Genomic DNA, 26,705 nt, shown 5'->3' on the forward strand with positions numbered 1-26,705 from the left:
TCATAAGCATTGTGAACTGCAGATTACCAGGATATTGCAGTTAAATCTTTTAAAAGCACAACAGCTCCTACTCTGACATTCATGCGTATGCAAAGAAATAAAAGAATAAATCCAAATTCTAAACATTTTGCAAATCACATGCCAACATGTGCCTTTACAAAGTCTGGCTCCCCAACAGATTTCTCACTGGATCTAGAGAGACTTGAGTGAAGGACAAATAATGGTATACTTTAAACTTTCATCGACTTTCTGTAAGAGGATAACAACAAGGAGGAGTTAAACTGACATCCCATGAAGAAGGGAGGAGAAAGATGAGGAGGAGAGACAGAGGTGGTCATAGGTACAGATCCAATTGAATTTTCTCTGCACTTACTCCATTTGCCTTGCTAAGAGCCTGAAAATATATGCTGTAACTTTTCAGGGGAGAAAGTGGAGCATTCCAGTAGCCGTTGTAGGTTTTGTTGTCGCCCACTGTGAATGGCTGCGTGACGGGCAAGTTGATGGGCTTCAGCTCGGCTGCAAAGTAGTGTGGGGAGTCCAGACTGGAAGCGTTCTTGTAGCTCACTGGGACGGAGAAGCATTCGATGATGTCTGCAGCTCTCCGTGCTTTCTGCAGCTTCTCTTCCTTGACAACAAGTTGATAGACACTAGAAAGGAGAGAGGAAGGCAAGATTAGAGCCTAGAGATCCTTAAGTAGCAAGAACATTTCCAAAAATCAAAGGAAAAGAGTAAAGCAAAGTAAGGAATGCACAGCTAGGGCATTCCAGCAAACAGCTCTGGGCACACCAGTAATGGGCAGCAGCCACTGAGCAAGATGCTGATGACTCGCTCTGTTGACTTGCTTGAGTTAAGACAAACTCCGGTGAAAGTCAGAATACATTTCAATCATAACACTCTTTAGAAAAAGGAGTAACCTGCAATGAATTTGCAATGTGCTGAGCATTACAAAGCAGATGCTTTCTTCAGCCACCAAGTTGAAACGTGAACCATTTGCCTGGGCTAAGCAGCGAGTGCAAGTAGCAGAGAGCATTAACAGGTTGCAATGGTGTCAGATCTCTTTTCAAACAGTTTCAGGGTGCAAAAATCAAGTTAGATCAAAAGATTTGTCACATCTTCTAAGAACGTAACTTTTTTTGGCCCTCCCTCACATCTCTTTTTGGGATATATCCTCGGATGTAGAATTCGCTAACATTAGTTCCTGATAGCACGTCTCCTCCTATCCTCCATCACTAAAAGGCTGGTGACAGAGTGAGTAGGTGGCTTTATAGCTCTCCCAATTCACTTTTGTTTCAGGGAAAAGCAACAACAACTCTTCATATTCTTCCCAACTCTATGAAATGTTAATCCTTTACGACTCCTGCTAAGCTTTTAGCCTCTGATATGTAATAGCAATCTTGTTATTTCTAGCTCACTATTTCAGGCTCAAAGAGGTTGCGAGGCATTCAAATGCCCTCTGCTTCGCTTCCCCCCGCCCCCCCTCGGGCAGTTAACAAAGCCCTTCAGTTCAGTGCTGCTACAGCTGAGGCAGGTGTACTGTCTGCTTCACACCACTCACCCATTTGACAAAGAAAGATGCTGCTGCTGTCATTTTACTTTTTGTCAGGATATTCACACGTGCTGCCCTCACCTGTCTGTGTGAGACCGGTCCTTTGTTTAGCCAGACAGGGGAGATCGATTAAAAGATTGGAAACAGCCAGCAGTGTATCATTCTCCTGGCTTTCACAGGCTCATTGTGGCAGAAAGATTGGTCTGAAAAAATTCTAGCATAGCAATAGCTCATCAGTGCTTCTCTGGCACCTTCAACAAGCAGGAGCGAAACAAAACCTGGCTCCTGCTTTTGAATTAACTGTTACTTCAGGTCTTTGGGTATCTGGCACGCTCACTGTTAGCGATTGGGAGGTCAGTGAATCACTTGGAAATCATTTGGCTCCAACCACTAGACACAAAACCAACTAATCTTTACAAGTACAACCAATTTATGAATTACTCAGTACTGAAGTTGCCATTAAAGGAGGCTGCTACCACTGCTTGGTAATGCATCAGGAGCACGCACCAAATGCTGTGGACTGAGGCACTTCAGAAAACTTTCCTCAATCCTATGGCTCATTAGAGACTTTTGTAACAATTTTAGACCTTCTCTGATACTTCCTTTACCACTTTTAGAAAGATAAACAAGTGTCCCAGAAACACTTTAAGTGGGAGATGTCCCTGCCTGTGGCAGGGGGTTTGGAACTACATGATCTTTAAGGTCCCTTCCAACCCTGACAATTCTGTGATTACCATTGTGGATATAGCGGGAGCTGTAAGTAAAAACCTGTTTAACCTAAACCGTCTCCTCAGCTTAGCAATGGAAACTTGTGACTTGCCTTTTTGGACACTGTTTACTAAGAGACTATCTGCAGATTCTTAACCTGACCCTTCTCTCTGGTAATAATAATCCATACTAGTGGGAAAGTTTGTCATTTTGTTTGTAAGCAACATGCAGAACAGCAGCTGACAGTTTTATGGGCATCTGCCACATGCCTTTGAATCTAAAAAAGCTTGATTTTTATTTTATCCAATTCCAAACAGTTGTGGTTTTCATTTCTAGAAAACGTTTCCTTTATGTAAATAAATACATATGTATAAATGTACATTAATCTCCTTTTGGCCCATCCAGAGGCCAAGGGTTCCCTCTTCCTATCTCCATAGCCCTACAGTCCTAAGGCTGATGCTCATTCTCTTGGATATCCCCCTTGGAAGAACCAGTCCTGCCCACTTGTCTGTCTGCCAAGAAGGGGAAGCTCCCAGGAATACGTATGGACAGAGTCCTCTCCCTAATCATTAGAGAAGCTATTTACCTTTCGCAGTTTCAGCCTTGACAATTCTAACATATGCTCCACCAGTACAGGCACTCCTAACACAAGCATGAGTTTTGTTACATATAAAACCTAATGACAGATACTCTTTTGCCTGTATTCTTTCACATTTTTGCTTTCTTACTTAGCCATTAACTCACTTCTTCCCTTCATGGGGATACCTCACTCTTTTAAGGACCTGAAATTTTACTTTTAGTGTTTATTCTTTTGGAATAAATTGAGGTGTCTCTGGAAGCACAACGGTATGTTCACGAGCATTCAGCTGAAATGTGACAGATGTCCCACTTGTGTTCAAGTTAAAACCCCGTTAATCTCCTGCTCAAATACTGTCTCCCCTTTTCTAGGAAACAAGTATCTGAGCTAGTGCTGCTGTCATTGTTCCTGCCGTCTAGAAAACCTACTCTGGTGAAGCTTAGGATGAGTGACTGACTGCTTCCTTGGCATTTTTTTCCTTTACGCCACATGCTAATCTCTCTGTGCCCTTCCTGCTTGGTTTGGGGATCGTCATCCCTCAGCCTCACTCCTTTCTTGGAGTCTCAGTCACTTGGTACTGGTCGAATGGCCACTCTCACAGGAAGGGGTTAGGCGGCCAAGAGCATGGCTGATTTCAGATTACTCTGGACTGAAGATTACCACTTTGAGAAATCATTTCCATATCAAAGGATTACTCTGAGTCTCCCTTTCTGACACTTTGATGCCAGTATTTTAATCTGTCTAGACCCTCCAGAAGTGCAGGATTCACAGTTCGCCCCCAGCTAGTACACAGCCTGGTAGAGCCTTGTTTTCTGTTTTCTTCCTTTCTGCCGTATCTGTGATTTTCAAATTATGCTCTTTTCCTCGTGTTTTGTTATTACCTGGGAGCTGATTTTTCCTGACTGCCTTTAGGGCCATTTCAGAGCACAACTTCTCTGCAGTGAAGTGCTGCAAGGCACATTGAGTGCTTCCATACCCACTACCACCTGCATTAAGACACTCTCATAACTGTTTGCCTTTTCACTGGAGCAAAAAGCCAACGATCCTCCATCAAAAAAAAAGTCTTGTGGGAATTTAGAGTAGCAAGTGCGCAATTACCCATCCTAAAGTTTGGCCAAATCGTCTGCATTACGGCAACAATTCTCCAAAGAGTAAAAGTAATTCAGCTTTGCTCAGAAGATGGTAACTTTCATTGATACATGACGACCCCTAAGATTGCGGTCAGCCACTAACTCAAAATAAACTTGGTGAGAAGCATCGGCCCTTTGTCGTCTGCAAAAGCCCTTCAGCTGCAATCACATCTCTGTTTCGATGCCGAGCAGGGTCAACCATTTCAAACTTGTTAGAACTGACAATTGTGTAAGAAGCAGCAGCGTGATTACAATTCAGGGAAAGAAGGAGTAGTTTTCCAAAAAGAAGTGCTAGAGGGAAGGAAAAAAAACCCCACAAAACCCAAAAGTAAGCAATGGAAATAAGGAGGAGATATCCAAACTATTCTAATAGATCCAGGTAGGCAGGAATGTGGATCTCCCGGGGCTTTCCCTGCCTCAAGCTTTGAAGCTCCTGCTTTCAGTCAGTATCAGCTACCGCGGCTTTCAGAGCGGGGATCAATACATCAATTGCAAATGCCCAGCTGGACAAAAGAATGTTTCAGTGTCATACACTGAAATTATATTGGAAGAGACAACAAAAGCAGAGCAGTAGAACTCCCACCGCTACCTAACAACTTCAGTATCAATAAACTGAAAGATGATGCAGTAAAACTACCCACTAGCCTTCATTCTTTAATATCCGTTCACATTTGCAACTGAAGGCACGCATGCTCATGCTGCAGGGCAAGAGAAGCAGGAATCCCACATTCCCTCTGCTGAGCTACCCCACCCCACCTCGCTGCAGCCAAGTAATGCTGCTCTCACCTTAAATGACAGGAAAGGACAGGTTTGCAAACACTCTTAAGATCTGCTCTTCAGAAATTCCCAAACCCGGGCCCCTAACCGAATGCCTGACTTCCTGGAAGGCTGGGGAGCTCAACGCCCAGTCATGTTGCTGAACACCTTTCTTAGAAAAGGCCAAAACTGGGCTCCTTGACAAATTTCATAGATGTCATATAGATAAATCCACATTACTTTAATAGAAGCTTTTAAAACTTTTTCACAGCTTTGTTTTAAATCACTGATAAAAGCACCAGCCATAACAGTCACCACAGCACAAATGTTGTCTGCAGAGGAAGAAGATGAGTTCTTATCGTCATCTAGTAGGTAATCTTTTAAATGACGAGTTCTGTATTGGGTGTAAGCCTGAGCATGGACAATCAACATTCCAAATCACAGTCTGTTTCTGCGTGACTGAGGTCTCTCTGAGTTCTGCTGCATTTCCCCTTCTCCTGCTCTTGATTTCTTTTTTGTGCTGCTTCCAACACATTTGGAGGATGGACTGAGGAAGCTCTTGCCCACAAACCCAGCCATGTCTTTACACCAGAGTCAGGTTCTGAATGCAGGATGTGCATGGGTGTGGAGGAAAAAACCTGAGTCAGAGCCTTCCATAAAGGATTCAGCATCTGGTCACTGCACTTTGGTATCCTGACATGGCACTTATCAACAAGGTGAGATCTTCACTATACCTCTGATAATGGTAGGGTATGAAAAGGAGTAGAAATTCTTTGTAAACTTACAGTGATCCCCTCGGCTGACTTATTAAAGCTTAAAAGAAACAATGCCTCTGCAGCTCAATATTCCCTCCAGATCAATTCTGGTACTAAATTTTCTTAAATGTATCATATAACATTTCATATCTTTTCATTTTAGTATTTAAGACATAAATATATTATCAGCTATATATTATTTCCAATAATATTTTCTCCTGGGAAACAAAAATAAGTGGCAATTAGTACAGCCTCATCTTACAGAGCATTTTTTAGCAGATTATTGAGAGCAGTTCACCCTACAGAGAACTGCTCATTTCTAGCTCAAATGAACACATTGCTTTCAGAATAACTGTTTGATAGGCTACAGGAAACAAGATATTACCAAGGGGTAGAGGTTTCCTGACTAATAGTTATTTTAGCTCAAAGAACAAAGGATAAAAAGGGCAAATCAAGTAAGGATGGAAAAGACTTGCATCTCCCGACAGCTGTGTCATCTCAGACTGAAGGCTTTGAAAGGCAGCAGCCAACACAGAGCTGGATGTTGAATATGCATTGTCACACCTATTCTGTGGAATTAACAGATTCAGCACTTTCGAAAAGGCTGTCCAAAATCATGAAAATCAAACCCAAATACTATCTGACCAACCCACGGGAGTTAATGCTGCACAGAGGTGAATAAAAAGCATGGAGTGCATATGAACAGTCAAAGATATGATAATTAAGAGGGGCCAACAACCAGTTCAGCTTCTCTTAAGTACCATGAAAATGTTTTTTTAAGAAGACACTCTTAAAATCGTGAAAGTGTCGCCAGCATGTTGGTCCATACCCTTGGCAAGCACCACAAAAAGGCCTCGAACACCGAGGGCTGATTTCCTATGGCAGAGCTCTGCAACAAACCACAGACATCAGATACAACTTCAGGCACCAAACATCAGCCTTGCCCACCAGAAACATATCCTCAGACCAGTTTCCCTGGATGTTTTTCAAATACGACAGTCCTGATGCCATCCAGCCTTTTTTTTTTTCTTTTTTTTTTTTTTCTTTTCCCCCAAAAGTGCCATTTTTTAAGCTTACAGTTAAGCTGCACAATCCAGGCGATGGATACTTAACACCAGTTTTTTTATCCTCCAGTTTTCCATTTAACTTCTGATCCTATTAAATTTGGTTGAACCTATATAAATATATTTGTATATATCCATGAAGGTTCATCGCCTTTATTCTGACAGCATGGAGTCATTTCCCAGGATACTGAAACAGGAGTGGGTTTGATGTGTCGCCTGACACCCACATTTAGAATTCAGATTAGGTATTGAATGTGCATATGCTTGTTTTATGGCCAAGCTGATTTCAGCGATGCAAACTGAGAAGAGTAACATTAACATCTTTATTTTCTCTTTCTTTTAGGTATCTAAATAAAAGTCTGAATTCTGCCACGTAAACAATAAGAAATAAAATAATGGGAAATCCAAGGAAATATAATAGAGATGGAAACTAGAAATATCCTATAAAAAAACTATCTGTACTCTATAGATCTTACTCAAAAAAAAAAGAGAAATTAAACAGTAAATGAGATTCTTCTTAAGCTGTGCCTCCAGCCCTTCCTTGCATGGCAGGGATTTTGTAAAACATTCAACTCAAACCCATTAAACTCTAAAGAAGATCTATATAAGATAAATCCTACTAAAATTTCCAAGAACTAAATGGGTAACTGCCATAAAGCCTGACGTTAGAACTCGTTGTTCATATACTGCATCTACAGTACCTCTTTCCTTTGGCCACAACATGAATATTCCCTCAGCAGGCTCCTCCTGTAATCCTGAAATCAATGTTCAGGTATTCAGAATCACCTCTGCAGATAGTTTCCAAGTCCATCAAGCTTTCTGGGTTCAAACAGGTGCCAATATATTCCTGAGAATTGAGTTACCTGCTTCACGTGTTCTAAAATGTCACCCTTCATATCTTCAATAGCACCTTTAATCAGAAGCTCTGAAACTAATCTACAAACCATAATGGACTGAGTTTCACAGCCGCCTAGGATGTACGTGCACCGTTCTGCAATTTTCTGTCTATTTAAGAACTGATTCGAAAGCCATTAAAATCAATTAAAGATCACTACTATTCCCATTATGCTTTGGAACAGCTCCATGCAGAATACAATACGCTGAAGTTAAGGTTAGCTTTCAATAAACATTTTTATGCAGAAAGTAAGAGAAAAAGAGACTGTTCTGCAATGTCATCGTCTGGAATATGCCTGGCTATTTCAAAAATTCAAAAACTACGTATGAATATTGGGCTGCACGGCCATCAATCAACTTGTTCACATCTGCAAAGCATTCACAAAAATAAAGCTCATAATAGTGATGCTACTCAAGGAAATAGCCTCTCATATTGCCAAGTTATTCACACCAGATCCTTCATTTTCAAGTTATTTTTGAGTGTTCTTTTAACATTCATTTAAATTAAACAACTCTTCTGCTGCATTCACTGAAGTTGAAGAATACCAACAAAATACCCAAATTCAGCCAAATTTATAAAAATGGCATAGAAAGAAGAGATGGCAATTACTGCCATTGCTATGAAAAAAACCTGCTGAGATAGAGCCAATAATAATGTAATGCATTTAATGAAGAAGATTGCTAAGAGAGTCTTCTTCACTTTTTTCTTCTACTCTCATATTCAGTTCAATAGTCTAGATTTACTACCAAGTCATGCTGTACCCTGAAATTCATGAAACAAAGGGTAGCGATTTCACACTTGGATAACACTATTTGGAGCCTGAGTTTTCACATCACTAAAATTTCAAGCTTTGCTGAATTTCTATAGTGATTGAAATGGGCTCTAGAAAAAATAAGGAAGTTTAAAGACTGCATGCTCCCTGTAAGGAAAAGAGATACAATTCCATATTCTCCCCAGTCAGGGCCAGGAACTGTGGTGAGCTACCTTTGGAAGAGGTGATGGTAGCTATTTAAAAGAACTGTGTGCTCTGTAACGTTTAAAAATTTTAAAAAAAGCAAACCATAACATTTGTATTTGTGGAAGAGTATCCTGCCAGCATCACTATATCCAATATACTACCTCAAAATACTTGGTCTGAAATAACATCATGTAAAGTCTCAAAAAATTACCGCAACTGACTAAAAAATGCAAAAACTAGTAGAAAGTAGTGAGGTTTCTTTTGGGTGGGGAGGAGGTTTGATGGCAGTGATTGGGGTTTGTTGAAGTTTTTATCTTAGAAGTGATAACGTTGATTCAAATATAACGTGGCCCTGGGTGAGTAGACTTCTATCCTGACAGACCTCCAAGGCTCAGCACAGACTTACCCCGCCGTCGCAGACGTACAACCAGCGGCACGGAGAAAGCGTGGTGACTGACTTGCCCGGTACCACGCGCTATCAGCTGTCTGCAAACAAACCCCCACGCTCTTGTCCAATATTCCTACTTCCACCCACCAGCCAATATGTTCCGTCTAATGGAGTTTCCAGCCTGAACACATGCTAATCCTTCAAAGTCTTTCAAAAAGGCAAAACAACAACAACAACAAAAAAGCTACTGCTGGGGATCCCTTAAGATGGGCACTGGAGAGACGAAAGAGGAACGGACAGTGCTGCGAGAGCAAGGTGTTCTGGAGACCATCTCCTTCTTAAAACGGTGTCGCACAAAAGACACAACAGATTGTCAAACATCCACAAACGCCAGTAAAAATATTGTGCAATAAGCAGGTATAATGATGGCTTAAATAACAGCTGTGCGCATGTGTGCGCATCTGAATACTTGCTTGTGTTTCTACATTATCTTAACGACAGTGCTTCCAACCTCATCATGTTCCAGTCACCATTACTCTTCCATGAGCGACTAATGCCTACGTCTTCCAAGGAAGGACAGCTATTGAAAGAAACCTAAAAATGCAAATATTCCCTTGTAGTTCTACGCAAGTCCAGTCACTGCCCGCAGCATCTGTGTGCAGCAAACAGAAACGTGGCAACATGCACAAAACATTAAGCAGTTGTCAAAAAGACAACTGCACTGACAGTCAGTATTTACTGACCAAAAGGAGGATTTGTGTGCTTAAAAGCCCACTTTTCCCAGCTGTACCATTCGTTCTAATAAAAGATGCTATCCATACCCACAAAACTACCTCCTTTCCAGCTCCAGCTCACCAGAACCCCGCTACTGCATCTATTGACTTATACTGTGTATGCATCATTCTTTCAACTGCTTTAAATTCTCTCAGCTTCATCTTCTTGGAAATAAAAAATTAAAACAAGGAATAATAAAACAGAACCAGAAGGCATTTCAAAGCCCTGTGCTCCATTATCTCAACCATCTCCATAAGCCTGACCTGGCTTGCAACACAGATTAGACATAATAGCTGCTGCTCCCCAGTAGAACACTCCCAGTCCCTATCTCTTCAGTTCAATGTTATTTTTTTCTGGGAGATTAAAGATAATGAGTGCAGACAGACGTGGCTTTTGCTGTGACAGGAGCTAATCTTAGTGGTTTTGGAGGGGTTTTTCCCCTCCTGGGGCACCTCCCATCTGTTTGATCTACAAAAAAAACCCACACCCCAAAATCCCCACAAAAAAAAAAATAGCCCCATTTATGTTAACGTCATTTAGCATTAAATAGGTATCACTCACTGAGGTCTTTTCCTTACCCTCAGTGAGTGCTGAGTTGAGCCCAGAAGGAAACCTCAAGGACAAGAACTAAAATGATTCTTGAACAACCTGCAGGACAAGGAGAGACTATGGCACCCCCTTCCTTGGACTGTGCAGTACCTTCTGCCATGTCTTCCATAAAAGCAGTGCCTTGGGCAAGAGGATGGCTATGTTTACACGTATTCTCAGCCAGAATTGATTTGGGTATCTCCAATGGCTTCCACAAAATCAGGTCCACTTGGATGCAGAAATAATCTAGTTTGAATTTCAAAGCTTTCTCTGCCTTTTTCACAACCATAGCCACCAGACTGTGGAGGGAAAACTTGCACGTAAGAACGTGATGTCTTCAAGAGAGAACACTAGAAAAATATTTTTGTTGGTTTTATGTAAGGTGGGTTTTTTTAAAAAAGGTTAAGAAAAACACAAGACAGAAATTGGGAGTCTGCTCAATTTCTAACCTCAGGAGAAACTTCCTTACTAGAGAAGGCCAACATGGTCAGGTCAGAGTCTACTCACAGTTATGTCATCCAAAAATGAGCTCTCCTGGGTGAGAGTAATGTAGGTTTTCAGCACCTGAAGCTGCAGCAGTATCAGTCAGATTCCTTTCCTCTTTTCTGTACACTTTGTGCTTTTCTCTACACTCAGGCTTCTGACACCGGGGAGAAGTGTTTAATGGTACCTCACTACAACATCTCCCATGTTGTATCTCCCACAGAACGAAGCAAAGCTGAGGATGGAGAAAGGGGAGAAGGAAAGTTCCATGGACAAGGACTTCCCTGTACTAATTTGCAGCTACTCTGTCATGATCTGTAAACTCCTCTTTCTCCACCCTAGAGGGAATGGGGCAGATATTTAAATATGAGGAGGGTGCATCCGATAATCCTGTAATTCACACCAACACCCTTCAAAACGAAGCATAGTTTTTTGGTAAAACATTAACTATAGGGTCTATCCTTTGGCAGAAAAACCTCTCAACCTGCATCAATATCAGCTCCCGCAGTGGCTTTGGGATCTGTCCAGGTGGGTGACAAGGGAAGTCTGAGCTGCCTCCTATTCTGTTTCAGTTTGATCTCTCCGCTAAATATGCTGCACATTCTGCCTCTCTCCTCACCTTCCTTTTTTGCACCACAACTACCTTTAATTAAACCAATTTTATTTCTCCTTCCTTTCACATAGCAAGCAAATCCCTCATCGTCTCCCACCTCTGCTTTTTGCTTTAGAGAAGTGCTGTGCAAGAAGAACTTGAATTCCAGAGAGGCAGAACAGCATCATGGCTGCAGAGGTTTATTCTTCCAAATTGTCTGGCTGCATTTATGATAATCCCTTCATTCCATCTGCAGCCCACGCACTGGTGCAGTAGCCCCCTTTTCTAGTTCCAAGAAATTATGCATTCATTATGGAGGAAATTAACACCTCAAAGCAAACTATAATTAGGAATTCTTCAATTCAGTTTATGCTTTTTCAATTAGGCCCTCTATAATTTTAATCACGGGAGCATTAACATGTTTCCGGAATTCATATACCTGTAGTATAATTAAATCCTGAAATGCCTTAGTCTGCAACAGCAAAGCAGAGCTTCCTCATCTTCCCTTTTATTGCATTTTTGTGCTATTATAGATGCATTGAGGGGCACCTGCTAGCGTAAACATTGCCTGCCACATGCAACAGAAAAGAGCCCACTTGTCCTCTGAACTCATCATCCTCACTCCTGGTTGAGGAACCATTGGTTGGATGAAGCTTGTGCCCTGAACCTTTGCCAGGGACTTGTGCCCAGACTCATCCCATCTCATTTTAAGTACCTTAAGGAGCTGCTTCAATTAGGTAAACCATCCTCTGCAGCTAGCAAGAAGAGCCACACTCCATCTAGACCCAGAGTAGCCGTGGTCAGGCTCAGCTCACCCCATCGAAGGGTCTGATCCAAGGGTTCTCACGGGCCAAGGGAGGCTTGGCAGTATGCCTGGAGAAATTCAGTTTTTAAAATCTTCTACGTGGTTTGCTGTTATCCTTTTATTCTGTGTTAACAAGGAAGGGGCATATTAGCTCTGGGAGTTGTGAAGCGAACAAATGTCTTGGAAAAAGAACCCTTCCAACTGGCAACCACGGGTATTTTCTCCTGTTCCCTCATCGTGCCAGTTGACAGCTTGATGTGAGAAAATGGTCATCAATTTGCGAGTCTGAGCAGTCTGAGCTTAAAGTTCAGACTTCATTAACCTTTTGATTGCTGGAATTTAATCTGACAGTTTATGTGGCCAGCATAAAAGATTTATGCAAAAATGTTCACTCCTCATCTCTCAGTATCCTCAGGCCTTCATAAAATGAAAAAATGTTAGCAAAAGCTTCACTAATAAAATGCTGCTTGACACAAAAGAATTGACTCTGCGCGTAATTTGATTGTTAAAATATTATCATTAAAATATATGCAAATTTTATTGCATTTCCGTCTACTGCCAAAGCTCTGTGGAGCGGTTAGCAAGACAGAGCAGGTCATCCAGGCTCAGGGAACAGCGATGTTTCTGATGGCCGATAAATGGGCAAAGGCAGTTTTATGATCAGTATTTTCAGAAGAAACAGTATCCTGCTCCAGGAAGAAAATGCATTTCCTGCACCAGATGAAACAATTGACCCAAAATGCCCTTCATCCTCACTTTTTAAGGCCAACACCTGCCTCTTCAGAAAAAAACTCAAAAAACTTTGAAACATTCATTTAACTAATTATGTCATATTTTATAAAAGATAAAATATTCCTTCCTGATACTTATGGTCATCACTTTGCAACCTGATGCATCCCTATATCTCCCTTATTCTTCTCTCTTGACCCAGCAGGCAAAGCACTTTTAATATCCATAATAACTTCAGGTTCCCCTGAAGTCCCCATGTATGATCTAAACCCATCACCTCAGAACTCCAGCTGCAATGGAAGGGTATGCTCAGCTTGCAGGGCTCTGGTCACGCTGATGAGGTCAAACCTGCAAACATTTACTGTCCAACTCTACGCTGTTCCTTTTTTGGAATAATGAACATCATGCCGATCAGCTGCCATTATTCCACATCTTTCACCCAAATTCTCATTTTCATTCTCCCACATTCACACGTAGTTAAAGGAAAAAATAGATCTGGTTTATCTTTCAGAGGGAAGAAACTTGCTCATTTACCTTCAAACTCTTGCCTAAGTGAAAGGCAGAATGCCATGCAGGAGAAAGCCAGCTTGAAGCGTTTCAGAACAATATCCCTGAGGTATATTGTAGGAGATGTTAATTAATACAGATAATTAGGATTATAATACCAGAAGCCTAGATTGATAATCTCGCTCCTCATTAGATACTACAAAATTAAAAGATCTAATATGATGACTGTTTACCCTGTATTCAATCAACCACGTCATGTGATGCATACATTTGAATACGAGTTTAGGAAAAGTAGGCCAGGAGTTTTATTTTCCAGGTATTTATAACACGCCTATCAAGGCAGATGAACTTTCCAAATCACCAAGGGCACGATAATTTGTTATGCTCCCTATAGCTTTCAATATGAGAACCTTTTTTATTGTTCTGCTGATCCTTGACTCCAGTCTTTATTTTCATACACAAGGTACGCTGCGTGGGAGTTTTAAGAACAAGGAATTGCCACCCTTCCTTAGCATTAATGAATTAATTACCAACATAAATGCTCGAGGCAAGCTCATGTGATACCACCAGGAAGCAGTGAGCTGAACAGCATTGCTCCCTATCTAGCTGTGGAGAGCTATACAGCAAAGCCATCATCTGTAAAACAAAACCCCAGCAAATTTGGCAAGTTTATAGCTGCTTCTCTCATTCCTCCTCCATCGTAGTCAAGGGCACTAGGCTTGCAAACCACACCTTCGTAAGGATAGAAAGAACTACTGTGCATTAAAAACAAAATGAAAACAAGGATGCTAGTGAGAGGGATGTAGGAAAGGTAAGCTCAAGATGAACAGATGATGCCCAAAATTAAAAAATAAAAGATAGAATTTTATGGAGATTAAAGTCATAGCCCATGGCTCCAGAGATTCTCAATCTCTACTCTTCTGAAGACTGAAACAGAAAGCAAGTTTTATCTAGTCAAAGTCTCAGTTCTGCAACATAAAATGAAAGAATACCACTTTGTCAGAGAAAGTTTTCATTTGAAAAAAAAAAAGTAGAGATAAGTAAGGACACAGATACACCATACAGGATTGTTTGCTTCGAGAACACCTTGAGCATAAAACTATAAAAAAACCCGCAACAGTTCTTAGATGTTCTGTTAAATAATATCACATCTGTTTTCTTTTAATCATAGAATCATAGAATGGCCTAAGCTGGAAGGGACCTTAGAGATCATTTTAATCCAGCCTCCCTGCCGCCAGGGACGTCACCTGTCGACTAGATCAGGCAACACATGGCGACCAAATGATTATGTAGACCACAAATATTTCCTTTATTTAATGCTTAGAACACCAAGAATCAGATTATAATACTCAAGGGTAGTATGGGACTTGGTCCCTATACATTATTTTCTCCAAGTGGCTGCCTGTTGGTATGAAAATATTCGTTTCACCTTTGCTCAGTACTTCTAAATATATTTAAAGTATTTAAATTCCCATTCTCCTATTGAGATTTACTTCTTTCCTTCAAGAGGTACATTAATAATTAAGTCCATCCTTCCCCACCATCACAGTAATAGAAGTATCCGACCACTGCACGCATACTCAATAAATGACCCTAACCTGAATATCCTTCTCCAGGATCAGTTACACATGCTATTTACACTGCATATGTATGTAAAATACGTATTTCCTCCTCCACCAAAAGAAAAAAAAAATGCAGAAAGGCAAGTGCAAAGATTGAATACCTTTGTGTTGTGCTTTAGCACAGAGCAGGGGTTGGGTGCCTAAAGACCATCCTGTACCTGCCTGCTGGCAGGCACACAAAAGAACATCATGGATTATTTACTGATACACACCAGGGAAGTGCAAGAATATAGGGAGATTAAATTCATCTTTTTCCAACAAAAAAAGAAAGTTCTCCATTGTCCAAAATCCCCTCAAATAATTGCAGACTCTTTTCTGATGTCCTTCTACAGTGTCCCACAGCTCCAATACACAGAACAGCAGATGGACAAGGCAATCACACCTAAGGGGAGCACTTATTTAAACACTGAGATCCTCAAAACTAATATACGTGCTGGAAATTTGATTTTCTCCATAGTAATAGTATAGGTAGATTGATAGAACCAACTGCATGTTAATAACCAGATGGACTTTCAAAAATCCAACACACAAAAAACAGCCCAGTGGACATGTCGCGCAGACAAAATCCCTCACAGCAGTATTTTCACACAGTGAATGGGATATAAATTCTCAAATAGAGGTCTAAAGATGTCATATGTGAATAATCTATGAAGGACTGACTCAACCCTCCTGACAATAACAGATTCAAAGGCAGAATTATCCTCAAAGTCACATCGGAGATTTTAGAAAAGAGTTGAGGAGTAAAGATTGAGAACACTTGCATCCCTCTTCCCTCTTCTGAATCTATTATAGATGAATGTCAGTCTTCAGCAAATCAATCATACCACCATTCACAGGTTTTAGATTGATACAAGAACACCTAAAAGTTATTTTTAAAGGGCATTGTGAAGTCAAGCTTTGCAGGTTATACCATGGAAAATAAAGGCAAGAATGAAATGCCTATGCCACAGGGGGGAATATTTATGCCTCCTGAGGCTTCATCTTTCTTTTGGCCACAGGACAAAATAGATCAAAGAATATCTACGTTTGTATTATTCCTATTAGTTCATATGAAAGCATCTTCACTGTTACCTATAGGTTGCTAACAATGCCGAGTTCATGATCATTAGGTTTATAAACCATCTCATCTAAGTGATTTATTGTGAGCATGGGGGAACATCAGAAACATCTTAATGTTGAAAGTGACTTTACATTTGGTGTACCTGCATTTCAGATGAGACGAAATATAATGAATCTTGTTTTAAATATTCTACGATATTACCCTAAAATTGATCTTGCAGACCACACCATCTCTATGCTGCTCTGGCTAGAGTAAAACAAAATAACAGAAGACAAAGCCACATAACTGTCCTGCGTATAGATCTTATATAAAGGGAAATACTAAGAATAATTACTCTGAAGTAATTTATTTTCCTCTCTGAAGTTTGGAAGGACCAGAGCACTGCAGAGCAGGAACTGTCAGGCTGATGAGATGAGGGGTTGACCTACTCCTGCCTAGTGAAAGATCTGAGTATCAGGGGGTTTATAAGAAGGTGTGAGGAAAATCTATTCCGGATGACTTTCAAGTACCTTTTCAGACTCATCTTGGGCAGGCTTGGATATGAAAGGTCAGCGTGCAAAAAGGACAGGATGCAGGAAAGCACGGTCATGTCTGCAAGTGAGGGCAAAACAGGGATCCCACCAGACCGCTGCGCCTTGCGGGACCCCCTCCAGGGACCTCAGACCCCTCGCCGCTGCATGTGACAAAGACATCTCGCTTGTTTGTCTCAGATCCATGTTTGTATTAAATGCCTTCGGCAACTGCAGCGGGTGGCATCAGACTAAGAAAGGCTACTGAGTCGTTTAAGTTCGTATCAAAATTTGACAGCATTTTGCAAATCAATTTTATCACATTTAATGGAGATTAATAGAAGAAACTATATTTGTGAAGGAGAAATAAAAATACCCACAACTAAAAGCGAAACCAACTAACTAAACCACAAAGAGATACACTGGATCTCAGCTTGAATACCAGAAAAAAAAATAAATTAATCCACTGAGGAGGAACAATCCCTTGTGTGCTAAAGAGTGTCGCAAGCAGTTTACAGTATGTTATATTCTTCTAATCTGCTTGGTGCTGTTGAGGCCTCCAAGGGAATGCTACCTGGTTTTCGATAAGGTATTTTGAGAGAATTTACACAAATTGGAGAGTGTGCCGAACCAACTGAAATAAAAGGAAAGAGGATGGGAAAATCTAAGGTTGAAATAATTGGATTTTTTATTTATTGTTGAAGCTAGACTAAGAACAATCTAGATGGTTACATAGAGAAAGTTATTCAGGCATTCTGAAGCTTTCATAGCTATTAAAAAGCTAAAATGCTCCCCAAGATGCACCCCATCCATTCTGGTTTTCATCCACAGGTCTGTAAGTCAATGAAGTGGGCTCGCAATAGGAAGTAACCTCATCACTTAGATGTGGCTCCTAATTATTGCACTCTGCAAATGTGTGCATAATAGGCTGCAGTGCAATTAAAGAAACCAGAGTGAAAATTAGAAAAAAATTGGTAGAGATTTTTATAAACAGATGCATTTGCTGGAAAAAACATTATTCACTGAATGCAGTTAAAAGTATAGTAAATTGACTTCGAGAAAAATCACAAGACTTTTCAATAAAAAGACAAAATAGCAACACTTTTAAGACAGCAGGTGGTAAAACGAGATACAGGAATGTTCCCCCATATAAAGAAATAAAACAAAACTGAGCTGTGTGTTTTTACTGCTCTCTTCCAGCAGAAATACATCCCTAAAGGACTCAGAAAATAGGCTCCTAAATTCACTCATATGGAGTACCAGAGATTGAAAGGGAAACTTTAAAATACATTACTCAGAAAAACTGGAAAAGGGATGGTGCTAAGTCTTAAAGAGAAGATTTTTTGGCTTGAGAGTGTCAAGGCAGTTTGGGGAAAAGCTGTGACACAAGGTGGGTCACCAACTGGTACAGGAGGGTTCATTAAAAATGGGTGTTTACATCTGAGCAATTTGCTCCTGAATAGAGTGGGACAGCACTCAGAGTCTATCAGTGGGGTGTAGACACTGAAAGTCACTTGGAAAGAAAGGACTACTGGTTTTTAAAATACTACCCACAGGAAAAAAAAAAAAAAGATCAAAAGTTTCTCGTGAAAACTGGAGGGAAAAGCCTGAAGAGTCTCCAGGGAGGGGATGGCTGCTGGATACCTCTGCAAAGCAGCATCCGTGATTTTTCTGTTCTAGTTCCTGCTCTCAGCTGAGGGGACTGGCAGGAGGAATGACCAACTGGCACTTCTGCCAGCGACAGATAAGGCAGCGCCAGCTCAGGAGGGGAGCTTCTTCATCTGCACTGCTGCCTCTCACTGGGTACAAATCCACCCACGTGGAAGAGAGCAACGCAGACTGCCCAAGTTGTGTTTCCACAGTCAGGGAGCCACCCATTCATCCCATTGAGCATCCCATTGAGCATCCCATTTGGCGCTTACATCGAGAGCGGGACCCAGCTCAGAGATAGTCAGAAATATTTTCTGCAAGGTCCTCACTCTCTTCCATGGGCACCTTTGTAGCTCCCTGCTCCTAAATCCTCTACTCTGCCAGTGGAAACTTCTTGGCTACAACTGCCAAAGCCTCACTAAAGCACAGTTCAGCTTTTCTGGACTAGATTGGGGGCCGGTTAGCTCAGTCAGCTGAGCATGGCGCTTACAACGCCAAGGTCGTGGGTTCGATTCCCATTCAGTCCCCATGTGTTGCCTGATGTAGATGAAAGGTGGCATCCCTGGCGACAGGCAAGCTGGATTAAAATGATTTCTAAGGTCCCTTCCAGCCTAGGCCATTCTATGATTCTATGATTAGTACCTCATTCCACAACCAACCCAGGAGCAGCAGCTGAATTACAACAGGAGGACGTGAAGAGTGTGGTTAAGATTCAGAATTTGAACAAATGCATCTGCCAGCATTAAAGACAGTTCAGGAATTTGTGAGACAGTTACAAAAAGGTCTTGTCCATCACAGAAGAGGGGGTAGGAAACGGAGGCCTGATGCCTCCTCCCCCTTCGCATGGTGATGCTCAATTTGCAGTTGCACCTACAGCTGGGCTCCAGTGCTGCTAAAGCATCTGAAGCGATGCTGGAAGGGTAATAAACCCACTCCACGTTATCAGTAATCCTTCCCGGAGGTTAACAGCGGGAGGCAAGGAGGTTGAGGCATTTCTAAAAGGAAACTGTGAAAGGCAGAAACAACAGCAGCGCTGCCCTTTTAACCCACACTCGCTTCCAGCAGCTGCATTCCCAGACGAGAATGAGAGAGGCGTGAGTGAAGGCTGGGGAGGAAGGAGAGGGGAGAACTGTGAGAAGACAAAACGCCTACCTGACAGGTGCTCCCCGGGACTGAGCGGGCTTCAGCATAACGGTGATGGTAGTGTCGGTCTCGTTCAGGGGGGAGTCCGTGTCGTATTCTGGCATTGACGGTGCTACAGCGGAACAAAGAGCAACACGTTGTACACCAGTTACTGCCTTTGGTAGTGATGGCAACGTAATACTAACATCTCTTGGAGACTGCTTCACGTTTCTCAAATGAAACATCAAAATACTTCCCAACGTTAGGACCAAAATCGACAAAACTGCTTAAATATTTGTACCACTCTCTTCCTATTAAAATTAAACAAGAATTGGACACCAGAATCTTCAAACCGGCTTTGAAAATCCTGTCTTGAATTTTTAAGACACAGTGATCCTTCAAGGTGGAATCATTCTTTCGATTTTAAAGGTAAGGAAAGAACACGACACAGACGATAAAAGATATTGCTTAGGATGGGTGAATCAGCAGCAGAGCTGAGACTAGTACTCGGGAATCTGGCTCCTGTTCAGTGTTCTGGTCACTGGATTAGAACTCTCATATCTCATAGTTTTTAATATATACACTTAAGCTATAGCTCCTTGATTTACTGAAGGGTGTGTTATGGAACACACAAGCATCAGAAGGGAGGAGCATAAATTAGCCAGGTTATTTTGGCACTCAAATCCATGGCATTTTACCTCACTGCTTCAGTGACAGTGAACCAGCAGGCACCTGCATGGCTCCCCATGGCACACTCAGGCAGCATCCAGCACCGTATCCTCATCACTTCACTGACGTATTCCCCAAAGCAATACCAAAAAAACCCTGAATATTTACATTTAGTCAAAATCTAGTTTTCTATGTCTACTTTGTTATCTTCTGTTAGGGTCATTTCATGTAAGTAGGATAGGTTTCTTCAGGAAACATTCTCCTTACTGTGTTACTTCTCCCATTCCCAATAGCAGACATCTGCTTGGGACGTATTTTTTACTGTGGCAGAACTGAAGAGATCAGAGCAGCATCAAATTTATTCCAGAGATGCAAGTTTTGTTGAAATGTCTTTAAAGCATAAAGCAAACAGAAGAATTCACACAAATGATTCATCTGTAACTCACAAGGGCAAGCTGCATCGTGGGGGTCCCATATTTAATCCTCTCACAGCGATTTCCACTGTAATCCTGTTTACAATCAGGATTTTAATCTAAATGCCTGAAAACTGTCAAGAACGGTGGTGCCTATTATCAGCTCAGCTGCTGACTTCCCTGTCAATAAGCTGGCAGTGAGTTCAGAATGAAGGCCAATTCCTTAAGGAGGATTTCTCCGAAAATCTCTGCATTGAGGCAAAGCAGTACGAGTCATTTAAAGGAGATGCATGTCACCAGAGCTTTTCTGCACCAGAAATCACTGCAGTTTGGGGAGATGCCACAGCAAGAACAGCTCAGCGCCCGCTCTGGCCAGAGGGGACGGTGCTAGAGCCCAACATAAGCGCTACAAAAGGGCTGCAGGGCCAGGGTGGGCATCAGGAACGGGCTGGGCTCTGCCTTGGCAGGCTCCATTCTCCTCCTTTGAAGTGTCTTCCTCTAGACCAGCGGCAGTGCTGCACCCGCGCCACTGAAGTGGTTTTGACACATTAGCTACCTCGGATGTTTCCTCCTGGCTATGCAGACCTGTTTAGTTATCTTATGTGTAAAACACTGCACCTGCCACAAAGAATTTACAGTCTTACTTTCAGACACCATATAGTTAGAAAGTAAGCGCAAGAAACATAGGTCTCAGCAGGACAAGCTAATTCAGTGATCAGAGCCTGCATTAGCCACAAGACACTGAAATAAGATGTAGCGGCTTTCTTGTGTATTCAGCACGGAGAAGTTGTGTAGGACCTCAATAAAAGTACGATTGGCAGTGATCTCTCTAGAAGAGCAAGCATTGCTCACCAACTTGCAAGGTCTCAGTTCTGTCCAAAGAGAAATCCTCGGCAATTCTGCCATTTAATTGTGGTTAAGAAATAAACAAACGTGTCCACCCACATAAACATATACATGCACACACTGCTACAACTGAGATGTCTTTTCATTTTAAAACAGATATAATCTTAAAAGGACATTCCAGTCAATGCAAAAATCCTTCTTCTCCCTGCTAACCTTGGGACTGCCTCATAGAGCAAGTTTAATGGTAATTTCCAAATTATATGTATAGGACTGACCACACAATGAGATAATCTAATGTCAGAGACTTCTCATGTGCCTGCATGGGCTCTATGCCTCCCTATTGTCAACGGGATGTTTGGAAGATAGAGAAGGGGGAAAGATAAATCAAGCTCGGCGTGCATACAGTTGGTAATCATGCAGGCTTCTAACACAATCTGACCATTCACTGAATAATAAAACACGAAGAATGGATCAGAGGGAAAAACCACTACCGTTACTGTGCTATTTTTTTTCTCCAGTCACACGTGAATAGAGCGCACATCGTGCCTTCCCTTCACAGCAGGGATGCAGAAACCCCAGTTTCAGAGTCCTTTGAGCTGTTCTGACAGTTAATGTCTTTCCTTCAAGTGGCTGAGACTCGGGCTTCCGCACCAAGGGCTGAAACTCTGCTGGGGGTTTGTGGAGGCAACGGATAACATTTTACTTCCTTAAAATTTACGCTGTTGCTTCCTGCTAACAGCTTATTTTTCTTAAGCAATTTTGAAATAGGGCAATGGAAAATACGTGCTGTTGTGCACTCTTTTCTATGCACCCAGCTGTAATTTCAAGTATTACAAGCACCTTGAACATCCCAAAATGCTTATTTTGGCTTTACTGAAAAAAAATAGTTAAAGTACTACAAACCCCAACAGTTTTCAATTCTGTTAGACAATCTATTGTAGTGCTAACAATTAAATATTAAAATTAAAATCTACCTATCTGCCCAGTATCACCTCTGCCATCCCATTCTCCATCTTTTTTTTTTCATAGCTAGCCTAAGTTCCTTCTTTTTCCTAGAGACACATGCACATTCTCTTTGCAATGCCTCCCGATTTGAGTGCCTACCTCAAGCCCTCCCTCTGCCCTTCCTCAGAAAGAAAACATAAAAACAGCTTCCCTCCTTTATTTTTAGACTCCTTGCACTATTAATTCAATTACTTCATTACATCCATTTTGGTGCACACTGAAAATAAAAGCCGCATTATTAAAGGATCTTCCCCAGCCACATAGATAATGCTAACAGTTATTATAGGGATAGCTCATTTGTAGAACTAATGAAGGTTAAAATGCTCCACTAAGATATTCATGGATGCTTAAGATATCTACAGATTAACCACTGCATTTGTAGCCGGAACACACATAGTTACTAGATTGTGGCTGTCTGAAAAATTTGCCCTACGAAGCTTGTAGAGGCACTAAGCTGAATACCTTTTGACTGTTCCAGCTCCAGGTCTAAAGAACAAAGCCCTAGAAAGTTCTTTTTTTCTTCTTCTCCAAAGCAGTACCTGAAATCTTAGTTGCAATCCGTGTTGTGATGGGTGGCCCAAAGCCCTTGACTGTGCTGGCTTTGATGGTGAATGAATACGTAGTCCCTGGGTACAATCCTACAAAGAGGTGATGTGTTTCATTCCTTAGCTTGAAGACTTTCCCTCTTTGGCTGGACAGGTCAGCACTGGGATCCAGAGACCCAACGGCCTTGTATGTAATCTGCAAACGAAGAACAAGGAGAGTAAGGTGATAAAGGGCCTTTGGCACCTGGCCTTCCTCTGCTCCCCTGTCTTGCCATCCCTTGAGACTAGACATTGAAAATACAAGGACAAATATTATTTCAGTGCCCCTCCTGAATGCTTCTGTAGTTGGATGCTGTCAAACAAACATGGCAATTTTTCCAGGGCTTAAGTCAGGAAAAGAACCTCATTTCTTTTCTCCGCTAAAACCTCAGCATGAGCTGATTTACAACAAAAGATGCAAAGAATTGGTTTTTTTCTTCAGAGTCTCAGAACTTGTGCAGCCAAACCAGAGCACACAGCATGGCCAGCAGAAGTTTCATGAGAATTTCCCACACAATCCCCCACAGCACATGACAACTTTTGGTGCAAACATAGATACATTTTCCATCAAGTGGGGTTTTTTTCCTTCTGGCAAGTGGTTTTCTCAAAAGGCCACTGAAAACAATGGGAGCGTGATACTGATAACGAAGGGCTTGGAAGTATTTTCCTGTGCTGAAGAGAATATGACGAAATGTGGAAGTCAAATGGTGTGTTTAAATGAAATTAATATCATCCAGTCTTTAGACAAATGCCCTTCTCTGAGCTTGTAAGCCACCTTCTGATGTAATTTCCCTCTCCCTGTTTTTTAGCAGGTTTACATGTGTGTCATGGGTTAGGGCTGGGCCAGTCAGTAAATTAATGACAGATGTTCTCCAGTAACCCCTCTCTCTTCCAAAGGGTAATGGAAAAAGGCAGAGACTTATGGATTAGAAAATAAGGCTAAACAGCTTCAGTAACACAATAATGTTACCAGTAAGAAAATAACAAAAAAGGAGCAAAATGCAAATATACACAAAAGCAATGCAGGACCCAACACTTACATGCCCCTATCCCGCAGTGGCAATGCCCACGGGTGCAGACAGGCACCAGGGAGGTCCCTGACAGGACTCAGCAGCAGATGGGAACTGAACTCAGGAGCTGGATTCAAGAATGCACAGATCAGGAAAAAGGGCTGAAGAATGGATGGAGCCCTCCTTAGACACCAGTCGTTGAAGAAGAGGGCTTGACCCTTGTGATCCATTGGTTTGATACTGAATACGACACATACAGCACAGAATACTTGGCTGGCCAGGTTTGGGTCACCTGTCCTGCCTGCACCTCCCCAGAGGTGTGGCTTTTTACCCGTGGCACCTCAATGTGGTACAAGAGCTAACAGTGACCTTGGTTTCTAAGGGAGTAAGTGTAAGCAAGAGCCTCTCCGCACAAAAATCCCTGGCAGTAACTATAAAAATCAGGCACTATCGCTTCTCATGGCAGACACTGCAAAAACATGCTGTTAACTTTAGTAAGTGCAGTCTCGTAGAAGAGACTGAGCTGGTAAGTAAAATCATGAAACCAGAACAGGTTCTGGTTTATCTCGAACCAGGACAACGCGGCATCACGCCTGGCTTTTGCCTGAGACACCGAGTCGGTGGGGTGCTGCTCGTGCCTCCACCCGCTGCGGGTGCCGATACACCTTTGGAGGCAGCTGGGGCGGACAGCAGAGCTCTGAAATGCTGCTCCAGCTCTGTTCTGCTCACCCATGGCAACCCTGTTGATATAGAGACACTTGCGAGTAAAACTCATGACTTATTTACCAGCCAATTGCTTGGTCTGCGTTCCTAATTCAATCCAAAGGCAGCTCAATTTCAACTGAGCTGTCAATATAATATAACGTGCTCCACTGCTCTCCTAACCTTTCCTGATATTATGGGATCCTCACTTATTTGTAATGAAACACTATGAATAAATCAATGTATGTTAATACATGAAGTCTTCAATTTTTTATGAAGGGCTCCACAAGAATCTAATTCCCAGCTTTGCCGAAAGAGCCTTTGAAAATTTTTAAGTCGCTTTATGACAGGAGGAGAATGTTGCATTTTGAGGGGAAATAAATATATCATGTTTAAAAAGGAGGGCTTTAATAATAGGATAAATAAGAGATTGATGCTAGTTACATCAGAGAAGGGTGTGCGTGTGTGAATCCTATTATTTGGACAGAGAAGAACAATTTAGACACCCAAGACAAGGCAGCCTAAAGGGAAAGGGCCCTGAATTACATCCAGCCCTACAGAGCAGCACGAAAATACAAAAGCAGAAGTCTTAAAGGAATTATAATTGAACACTTCACAGGTGATGTAATTGAAAACCAACGTGTTTTTTTTTCCTCCAGGAATTACAACCTGGGTTTAAATTTTTCTTACTTGCCAGGAACTTCAGAAAGAGATCTCAATGATCATTAACACAAAAAAAAAATAAAATGAGGGGAGGAGGAATATTTACACTCCCTTCTTTTCCTTGATTAAGGTGAGGGCTGCGTAATGCAGCAGGGCACAGGACAGCATTTTGACAGCTCTTTGCATCAAGGTACTTCAAGGTAAGGGAGGGTAAATAAAAACATCATCAGTGTTGAGTGAGGATCAAAGATTTGAAATTAAAAGACATGACCCAGTCAATGCCATGGCCAATCCCAGAAAGAAAAAATGTATGTATTCTGTTAGGCAGGAATGAACTGATGCAATCATTTTGCCATATCTGCAAATCAAGTGCTAGAGAAACAGCGAATCTATAAGATTTCAAAGAACAATGAGTGTATTAGAAATTTGGGAGAAAGAAGGGAAATTCCCTAGGGTCACTGAAAAACCACATTCACAGGATGCCAGGTAGTAGCCTATGCAAAACCAGTGGTATTTATTTTCAAGCACTTTATACAGAAGGCTTTAAATAGAAGAGGAAGACGCATTTGTCCTTGATTTGCATATGTAAATAAAAGCATTCAGCTACCTTCATCAGTTTCAAAATCACTACAAAATGAGTCTTTTTTAATAAAGAAAAATAACTATCGAGCCCAACCATTACGATCCTCTCAATTTACGGAAGTTGTTGGTATTTCCTCACTGGAATATATCTGAAAGGTGTTGCATTGCATCCGCTTGGGTGTATGTATGGATCTATGTCAGTCTTTCCTATAGAAAGAAGAGATGCTGGAATATATGAGCTACATGTTGGTTTTCGTGCATGAATGCATCATGTAGCAAATTATAACCAGGTGAAATGAAGACACTAAGAAGTTGCCACTTTCCTCCTTCATTGATTTAAACTAAGAGTTCTGAAGCAAGAGACATTTCAGGGAATCAGACACTGAAAAATTTTCAAAAAGAAACTACGGAAGTCTCCAACTCTGGATTAATTTATAAATGCACACAAACATATTTGGAGAAATGCTGCACTTTGGATAAGAAGGATACTGTCAAAACCAGCTGCTCTTCTAGTTGGCATGCTGGGTATTTGTGTTAATTTCTTGTTCCAAGTGTCAGATTGTTTCATTACAAAACAGAGATTCTAATCTAGGAAATGAGATGACTCAATCACTAGAAAGAAGCTGTTCTACATTAGTTTAAAATAAACTCTTTTAAAGGCAAGCCATATCATATAATACTTATGTATTCTGTAAAAAATTAACAATAATATTAATCAAAATTTTTAGAAATCTAGACAGAAAACAAACAGGAAAATCCTCAAAAATATATTTAAGAATTTCATGCTGATGGAAAATATTAAAAATATTTGTTTCAATTCTGATGCAGAATAAATACAAATACGAAGATGAGGAAATTTCTCACAAGACTAAAACTCTAACCATCTCCCTAGTTATCTCCTGCACAGCAAGTTGAAAATTGCCTTTCCTCTGCAAACTGGGACGACTTTCCTGAGTTTGCATACGTAACACAGAGTTTACACATATTGGCTCCAGGGCAACTTGATGGACCCA

At 41.4% G+C, this 26,705-nt stretch overlaps 1 protein-coding gene across 1 annotated transcript in view; it reads right to left on the minus strand.

Annotated features, from left to right (window-relative positions):
- The window catches only part of LOC104277869 (receptor-type tyrosine-protein phosphatase T-like), a gene marked incomplete at its 3' end in the record, with an annotated part of 98,939 nt that extends 75,951 nt beyond the window's left edge, over positions 1–22,988 (minus strand). The window contains exons 1-3 of the mRNA XM_009874652.1: positions 22,691–22,988; positions 19,249–19,351; positions 374–647 (exon numbers count right to left, since the gene is read on the minus strand). Coding sequence (XP_009872954.1) covers positions 374–647; positions 19,249–19,351; positions 22,691–22,988 — 675 coding nt within the window. The remainder of the gene's footprint in view (positions 1–373; positions 648–19,248; positions 19,352–22,690) is intronic.
- Between the last annotated feature and the right edge of the window lie 3,717 nt (positions 22,989–26,705).

The sequence above is a fragment of the Apaloderma vittatum genome, unplaced genomic scaffold, assembly GCF_000703405.1.
Source record: "Apaloderma vittatum isolate BGI_N311 unplaced genomic scaffold, ASM70340v1 scaffold4858, whole genome shotgun sequence".
Taxonomy (NCBI): Eukaryota; Metazoa; Chordata; class Aves; order Trogoniformes; family Trogonidae; genus Apaloderma; species Apaloderma vittatum.